General features: G+C 49.1%; 2 protein-coding genes across 4 annotated transcripts in view; both read right to left on the reverse strand.

The window, feature by feature from the left end:
* GNAI3 (G protein subunit alpha i3) overlaps positions 1-1,691 on the reverse strand; it is a 36,747-nt gene extending 35,056 nt beyond the window's left edge. Inside the window, exon 1 of the mRNA XM_082352522.1 lies at positions 1,441-1,691. Within this exon, the coding sequence (XP_082208648.1) occupies positions 1,441-1,558 (118 nt within the window). The 5' untranslated portion in view covers positions 1,559-1,691. The remainder of the gene's footprint in view (positions 1-1,440) is intronic.
* Positions 1,692-2,361: 670 nt separating this feature from the next.
* On the reverse strand, positions 2,362-7,718 carry GPR61 (G protein-coupled receptor 61). 3 transcript variants are annotated; one of them, XR_014233709.1, is made up of 2 exons: positions 5,645-7,718; positions 2,362-4,971 (listed from the first exon to the last, which is right to left on the reverse strand). XR_014233709.1 is itself a non-coding variant. In XM_082352499.1 (1 exon), exon 1 carries the CDS (start codon positions 7,249-7,251, stop codon positions 5,896-5,898), a length of 1,356 nt encoding a protein of 451 aa, XP_082208625.1. In that variant the 5' UTR covers positions 7,252-7,718; the 3' UTR covers positions 2,362-5,895. The 3 variants fall into 3 exon arrangements, 1 of the variants encoding a protein (XP_082208625.1); XR_014233710.1 differs by having other exon boundaries at positions 5,469-7,718; XM_082352499.1 differs by having other exon boundaries at positions 2,362-7,718.
* Between the last annotated feature and the right edge of the window lie 791 nt (positions 7,719-8,509).

The following is an 8,509-nucleotide window of genomic DNA, read 5'->3' on the forward strand; positions in this document are numbered from 1 at the left end:
ACTTTCCCTCTTTATCCAAAAAGCTGTTACCAGGGCTTCTGCAATCTACAAACCATCAAACATGTTAACATGAAAAGACTAGCATGGCCACCCAGAACACCCTGGAGTACAAAATAAACCCTGGGTTATGGTGGTGCATTGTGTCCTTTGGAGCTTTACACCATAAAAATTTGGCACTTCTCCTAAAGCAACTTCTTTTTCCCAAAAATCACTTGTTTCAAAAAGTAAAGTTCTATTGCTTACAGAAACCATTACTCCTATTTAGTCTTCCCTAACAGATCCCTAGAAAATACTAAAGGTGAAGAAATGTGGCTTGATCTTTCGGTAAGCTGATGCCAGGGTACTTTATGTGATTTACTGAGCCTCTAGAAACCAGTCTCTCAAAAATTCTAAAACTAACCATGCTGAGTAAAATGCATCTGACTGTACATAAAAGCTACTTAAAACAAATGTCAGGTAAAATAAAAGTAATTCCTGAAGCCAAGATTTAAAAAAAAAAAAGAACAGCTCACCAGAAATCTGTCCCTGTCACACCCTTTACAGTAAATATGTCCAATATTTATCTTATCCTAAAATAACTGCAGTCCCACTGCACAACATCCCTAGCAACTATTCAGCAACTCCCACTGTGTAATCTATTATCATCACATCTTATGCCACAAACCCCAAACCAGCAAGTCCTTAAATCTCCTCAGCTCACACAACCTCCCACTTTATAAAAACAAGGAAAGGAGTTATAAAACCTTAAGAGAATAAAAATAATAGAAAAAGGTGGATAAGTACACAGAGCTTCTGCACCCAAACTCTTTTCCTGTATACCTGAGAACTTGTCATTTATCTCAACCACACAGCTTCCTGGATAACCCAGAGTTCCTCCACCTTACCGATAGTTCAAAATGCCCACTCTCTAATAAATGACAAGGTCCTATGTGACCACTCTGTCTCTGCCCCCTCTCTATTTATATTAATTATTCAAGCCTCCTAACTCTATCTAACCTGTCATAAAGTACCACCACGCTCCAAACTCACAAGCCAGTATACAAGCCCAACACACTCTCCCGTCCTCGCTACCAACTCACTCCAACCCCTCCCTTGCAAAACCTTCCCTAACATCAGCTCTTCCTTTATGAGCTTTTCCCATATTCCTAATACAGTCTCAGTGTCCTACTGGACCACACTTCCAAGCTCTCTTCGCTGAACCCAATTCCAGCATGGAGGCACACCCTCTCTCCAGCCTAATTCCTACCACCCCAAAACCCCACCCCCCTCATCACGCCCTCCGGCCTCAGCCACCAACCCCCCACACCCCGCCCCACGTCCGTCACGCCCTCCAGATTCTTCGGGGTCCTCTCCTCCGGCCCGGCCTGGCGCCCCCGCCCAGGACTCCCAAGTGCCTAGGCCCTCGGGAACACCCCGCCAGCCCCGCCCCTAGCCCCTCACCGAGTAGCAGCAGCTTCACTTCTTTGGCCGCTTTCTCCCCGTCCTCCCGCAAGTTGCGGTCGATCATCTTGCTTCGCTCCACCGCCGCCTTGTCTTCGGCGCTCAAAGTGCAGCCCATGGCGGCGGAGGGAGAGGGGACCAGGCCCGGCCTCACTCACACACCGCGGAGACGGCGGCTGGGCCGGCGGAGACAGCGTCTACTGTTGGGCGGCGGCCTTCTCCGTCAGCTCCCTGAGCGCCCAGAGGAACCGGATATCCGGCGTTTTACGACACTTCCGGCAACGCCCGCGGCCGTTACTTCTCGGCCCAGTCTAGCTAGGGTAAAGGAGGAACAACCGGGAGCGGGAGAACGAAGAGAGGAACGAGGAGGTCAAGCGGCCGTTCCGTGGTGTAGGGCTGCCCTGTCGAGCTCGCCGGGCGCCGCTCGACCTTAGTCCCCTTTCACCTTTTCGGCTGCCTTATTTGGATAAGTGTGGAAAAAGCAGGGACTGGCTTCTCCGGCTCAAGACACCCTCCCGAGGTCACACAGGCGGCTTCAGATTGGCGTGGGGGATGGGAATTCCCAAATAAAAGGCCGCAGCCCACACGGGAATCTCTGCTGGGAATTTCTCACTGGCCAGAAAACCCAGCTGGACTCTGGCTGTGGAGGTCCGGGGCCTCTGCCCAAGTGTAGGACACTTTCTCGGCCGGAGTTGTCTCAGCCAGATCTATAGGATGAGAATTACTGAGCCTGGGCTCTGGCCACGCTCCACATCTGAAATAAGTAAGACCGACCATGCCTGGGACTTTATCGATCCCTTTCTGCCCTCTCCTCTGGCCCACCGCCTCCTGCTCTCAAAATGTACCCAGTGAACTTGAGAGTTGCCCAGCTACTACGTTGGTAAAGGGTCACTTGAAATCGCTAACAGATCTTACTTTACTTGAAAGGTAAGAATGTAGTTTCTCCATAAAATTTCCATGCTGTCTTTCCCCAACATAAGCCAGTTTTAGCGCTCACATACCGTCCTGCGTTAAGGGCTTAGGACTTCTACCAGGATTAGTCAACCAAAGTTCCACACCCTAAAACAAACCAGTGCATCCTGTGAATCTCCTATTAAAATTACCTATTGTGGTACCACATGAAAAGGGAAGTTCCGGTAAAATTTGCCTCTCAGCCATAACATCACCTGAAAGTTGATAAATCCCCTATAAAAGCCCCAGACTGATAGCCTTTTTACTCATAATCCTGGATACTACAGTGAAAGTAGCCCTAAATTACCTTTACTTCCAAATGGCCCCACAAATACTCTCACCATATATTCTAGGGAGGGGAACTCTTGTAGCCCCCAAAACCTTTCCCTACGATTAAATATTATCTCCCCAATAGAACCTAAACCTTAGATTATACGGTCCAAACAGAAAGGTCTATATGGTGATTGATGATCATTAGAGGAATTTCTTGAGAGCCACCTTAAACAGCCTCATCCACCATAATTTATTATTGCCAGTTCTTCAAAGTTCGAAGTCTCCTACTCTTTTCCAAGTGACCATTAGAATAAAAGGGACTGCTTTCCCATAATCAATACTTATGGGGAAAAAGGGCAAGAGGAAAGGGAAGAAAAACCAATATTTATTGAGTACCTATTTGCCAGGTATGGCTAGGTGCTTCCATGTGTCATCTCTTTTATTCCTCACAACAACCCTGTGAGGTAGGTTAATATTATCCCCATTTTTACAGATGAGGAAATAGGCTCAGAGAAATTAAGCATCTTTCCCAAGTTCACACAGTGAGTAAGTAGATCTGACTCCAAATTCACTCCTTTTCTACCATGCTACTATAAGGTGTTACCTGGGAGACCTGACAACAGAAGGTTTTCATCTAGGATTGAGAGTTACCCCAACACCACCAGGGTGCGGGGAAAAAAATAACTGGAGAGCAAAGTTTTCTCAACCTGTTGATTTCTTCAGTGGATTTAGAGGTCAAATTTTGTCCAGGAATGGCTTTCACAGCTAAGAATTACATATGGAACTTTACCAAGTGATCCTGGTGATTAGAAAACCCCTGGAAGGTGGTCATGACAAATTGTTGGGAAAGTTCTCAGCATAATAGAAGAGAAAATTTTTATTTCCTTCATGATCCACTCCGGGAAAAATAAATGGCAAATGAACCAGCATGTGTCAAATTCTGTAATAAACACCAGTGAGATCACAGTGTCAGGAAACTTCAGCCTGAATTAGCCATATTCTTGTACTTAAGACTTTCTCCTTTGATATATGTGAAGGAAAAGTTGGAGGGCAAAGTCAAACAAAAAGGCAAAATAAGTTAACAAAATGGCTGCCAGGCAGTGTTTAATGTCCCCCCCCTCCCCCTCCCCACCTGCACTCATCTTTCCTAGCGCCACTGGGCTCACACTGCCACCTGCTGGCAATGTTTAGGGTCGGCTAGCTCATCAGTGGTGTTCGGAAGAAGTTTTCCCCCTATCTAGGAATGAGATTCCTCCCTTACGAATTTATCTTTAAAAGGAGGAGAGAGAGGAGAAGAACATGCATTTCAATCGCAAAAGACTCTCCTCGGTGTATATATTATCTAAGGGATTTCCTCAATGTAATAAGCACTGGACTAGAGTAAGTCTAGTGGTAGGAAGACAGAAACCTGGAAAATTTCCTAGATCTGAGGAGGAGAAGCTGCCCAGTTTCGTGTAATAAATTATTTTCCTCAACTAGAGTTTCATCTACAGCCCCCATACTTTTCAATCTGCAGGAAGCCTCCATATAGGCATCTTGCTGCAATAGGCTGAACTCTCAGAAGTTAGAACCAGGAACATATTCCTCAATATATTTCTCTTAACACATTCCATAGTGCTTTACCATATGTAAATGCTCTGTCAAAATACAAATACCTGATCAAATTAGACTGTGAACTCCTTGAAGGCAGTGACTCCAAATCCTCTGTGTGAGTCCCAGAGAATAGGGTATTCAACTATCATGCACTGAGTTGAACTGAAGGAGTCAATGTTGATATCAGCATAACTTTTTATAATAAAAATTATTTATTAACTGTTCAGAGGGGAAACTATCCCACTCCCACCAAGCCATCTTCCTCTTTGATGCTCATTTAAGCCAGGAATTTGTTCAAATACAGATCACACCACCATGTGGTCCTGCCTCAACTCTCTAATGTGACCTGATTGAATTGAGGGAAGTGGACGGACGGGTAGTCCCAGATGGGTGTCCTGTCCAGTTTGTGATTATTCCCCCTCCCTTGAATATACCACCACCAAGACCACCCAACACAGTTCCTACAGTCTCAATCAGTGAACAGCTGAGCCCAACTCCCGTGCCCTCTCTCCAACCCAGGGCTGCAGATAGGAGAGAGATTTAAGTCTTTGTCACTGAAGCTAATTTTGAGAGCGATGAATGGGAGTAGGGAGGCATTTAATGAACCATGGAAACCCCACCTTTCCCATTCCCAACCTTAGTCTCTTGTACCCGATTGTCCAGAGGGCTGGCGATGGGTCACTGCCATGAGGAGAGAGATCAGGGAGGCCAGCTCTGGAAAAAAAAGATTTACAGTATTATTGGTCTGGGTTATTACAGGCCTCTCTGTATCCAACCACCTTAGCGATTCAAATGCTAACCCCCACCTTCAGCCATCCAACCCCCAATCTTTCCACTTCTTCATCCTAAAAGACAAAGAGAAAAACCATCCTGCTTTATTCTTGCCTCTGCTAAGATCAAGCCCCAAACTTGATCTCCCATGTCCAAAAGAGAAACTGAAAAATACAACAGAACAGCTGTTCCTGGAGGGTGGGAGAGAGAGAGCTGCAGTCAGCTTTCCTCTCTTCTACTCTGTGTGCCCTGATTGCTACTTCCCCTTGCTTGACCAAACTCAAGAAAGGAATATACCCAGCTGGTCCTCTCGCTTTAAGGAAATCTCAGGTTTAAAACTAGAAAAAAAAAAATCTATTAACTCAAAGGAAACACTTGGCTGTAATTTAGTTGTTTTTAAACCTAGCAAGGAAATGAGAAGACATGGGTCATTTTCTTACCTTGCTTGAGTGCAATTTCTGCCCTGGACAATTACACTGAAAAATGAAAGATCCTAAAGAGTCCCCAGAATAACTCCAAGCCTGGTCTGCTGCCCTATATCTTCCAACTCCTACCCTTAGGGTTTCCCTGCTTCCTGAGTCATGGAAAGTTCTTTGGTTGAGAGGCATCATCTCACCTTCTTGACCCTTTAATCTCGTCACCATCTCACCAGGTTCCCTCCCCCAGTAGTCAAGGCTCACAGCCATGTCCAAGGCTTTTGCCACATATCCATCCAGTTGGCTCTGTTCCTGACCCAGAAAACACTAAGCGAAAGCTGTGTGCAGAGACCCCAGCCCCAGCTAGCTGGGAAAAGGTGATCCCACAAGGAGTTCCTTGCGGTCATAACCGGCCCCCAGCCCCATCTCCCTCCAAGTGTCCAGCAGCCCATCAGGACTCCAGTCGTGGTGAGGGGGCAGGACGGAGGTAGCTGTCCGACATGATGATGTCGCTGGTGAGTTGTTGCTCCAGGAACTCAGAGGTCTCCTCAGCTATCTGGCCTGGGATTCGAAAGTCAACAGCAGGTGGCTCCTGCTTGGGGCTGGGTACAGGTCGGGAAACCCAGGACTCCGTGGGACAGCCAGTGCCCTGAAGAAACTGCAGGAAGTTCTCCTCAATGGAGCCCTCCCGGCTAGGCAGCCTCAGCTCCTCCTCCGGCGCCTGCTTGAAGAAGCAGACAAACTGCTTGCTGAGCTCCCCCCGGATCTGCCGATTGAGACATCCATAGAAGAAAGGGTTGGAAGTGAAGCAGAAGTAGCCAATCCAGGTCACCACATTCTCCACCTGCCCAGTCAAAATGGGCTGAGCACTCAGGGCGACGTAGAGGTGAAAAGAAAAGTAGGGCAACCAACAGAGCAGGAACTGTCCCCCTACAGCCAGGAGGACCACTGCTGCCTTCCCTCCCCCAAACGTCCGGTGCGGGGTGGTCTGGGGGGCCCCCGAGCTGGTGACCATGGTGGAGCGGCTGCTGAGAGACTCGGAGCGTTGCCGGGGGGTCTCCATCCACGTGGGCAGCGGTCCGTGCTGCATGGCAGCCACTCGGGCTACTCGGAACATGCTGCAGTAGACCACTAGGATGAGGAGCAGGGGCAACAAGAAGTAAAGGACAGCAAAGACCACCACAAAAAGCTGGCAGTAGGCACCGTGGCTCCATTGGAGTGAGCAGCCTGGGGGAACACTGGGAGCTCCCTCCTCCAGGGAGACCCTTCCCAACACTGGCACAGAAGCCATGGCCAAGGCCTTTACCCACACACCCACCAGAACAGAGGCCACCAGCCGCAGCGTCATGCGCACCTCGTAGCGCATGGGGTGGACCACATAATAGTAGCGCTCCACGTTGATGGCCGACACCGAGAGAATGGCCAGGCTAACAAAGCATACGCTCAGGAACAAGTAGAGGCGGCAGGCAACCTCCCCAAAGAGGTCATGGTCAAAGAGGGCGGAGCTGGAGAGCATGGCCAGGGGCATGAGGGTCAGGGCAGCCAGCAGGTCCACCAGGCAGAGGTGGAAGACAAAGACAAATTTTCGAAGGGCGGGTGTCTTGGCGATAACAGCCATCACAGCAGCATTGCCAGCCACAGCGGTCAAGTCCAGCAGGAGCATGAAGAAGAGGGCCACAGATTCTGAAGCCACGTCCCGCAGCCCTACCTCCGGGACCCCACTGGCAGTAGAGGGACCTGGGGTTTGAGGGACCCTCCCCAGAATGGAAGAGTTCCCTGATGACGGGGGGATGGGGGAGGACTCCATGGGGCCGAAAGAGGACACCCAGGGCACCTCCTGTCACAGGCCCATCCCCCATCCTAGTCCAGTGACCCTGGGATGGCAAGCCCAGGCCCAGGCTTCCCAATTTTGTGTGTGCGGGTTGGGGTGGGGAGAGAGCGCCTCCTGCTGGAGCCTCTCGGGCAGGCTCTTGTTGCCAGCCCTCAAGGCCGGGGACTGAGGGCTCAGGAGGCAGCTCCGGGTCCACCTTGGTGACTGCAAGGAAGCAGGAGCGTGAGAGATGCGGGAGCCTCGCCCACTCAACACTCCGTCTTCTGAGTGGTCTCCAGCTCCTTTCCTCTCTTCTCCACACCCTTCTCCCCTTTCAAGGACTGTTATCCAGGGACTCTAAATCCTCTGTCTCCCTTTCCCAGGGTCCTGCTGAGGTCTGGGATAGTGCCCCAGTTTTAAGGTTGCTTATGTAAATTTCCTGATTTCTTGTCTCCTCAGAATGGCAGGAGCTGTTGGGGAGAAGAAGGAGCACGAGATCTGGTTTCCAGTCCTAGGTCTGGGAACTACTAACTCTTCTGAACTTCAGTTTCCTCATAAAGGCATCTGTAAAATGAAGGGAATAGTACCTACTTCACAACTGTTCGGAAGATGCTGCAGGATTTATTAATAAAAATGCTAATAATAAGCAGTAACATGTCTATGATGCTTTCCACATACCAGGCCCTGTTCTGAGCACTCTACGTATATTAACTCATTTTAATCCTTATGCAACCCTATGAGGTAGATGTTATTCTTATCCCCATTTTGCAATCGATAAAACTGGGGCTTGCAGAGATAAAGTAACTTACCAAAGGTCACACAGCCAGTAAGTAGCAAGGTCCAGGTACGCTCCCGGGAGGCCTGGCTCCAGGGCCAGTACTCCAGCCCACCGTGCCATACTGTGTTTGATGGTGCCCTCCACAGTGGCTGCAACATAATAGACATTCAGTAAATAGTTGTTGAATTTGAACCATCTCTAAAAATGTCTCTCACCACTAGACAGAGATTACCTGAAAAGGGGAAGGATGGTGCATTAGTGTGCTTGGACATCACCATCCCCAAGACAAAGAGCTGCCACTTTGGGAGCGTTGAGAAGGACCAGTGAAAACAAAACCTCCCAGGTGGAGGGAAACTGGGAGCTCAGCTCATCCGGCCTCCACTGCTCCCAAAGCCAGAAGGGCGTAAGTCATATGAAAGCTGCCCTTCTCCACCCACTCATTAACTTCCCAAGGTCACTGTTCCCCCACAGGTGGGA

This window comes from Balaenoptera borealis, assembly GCF_965194805.1.
Source record: "Balaenoptera borealis genome assembly, chromosome: 1".
Lineage (NCBI taxonomy): Eukaryota > Metazoa > Chordata > Mammalia > Artiodactyla > Balaenopteridae > Balaenoptera > Balaenoptera borealis.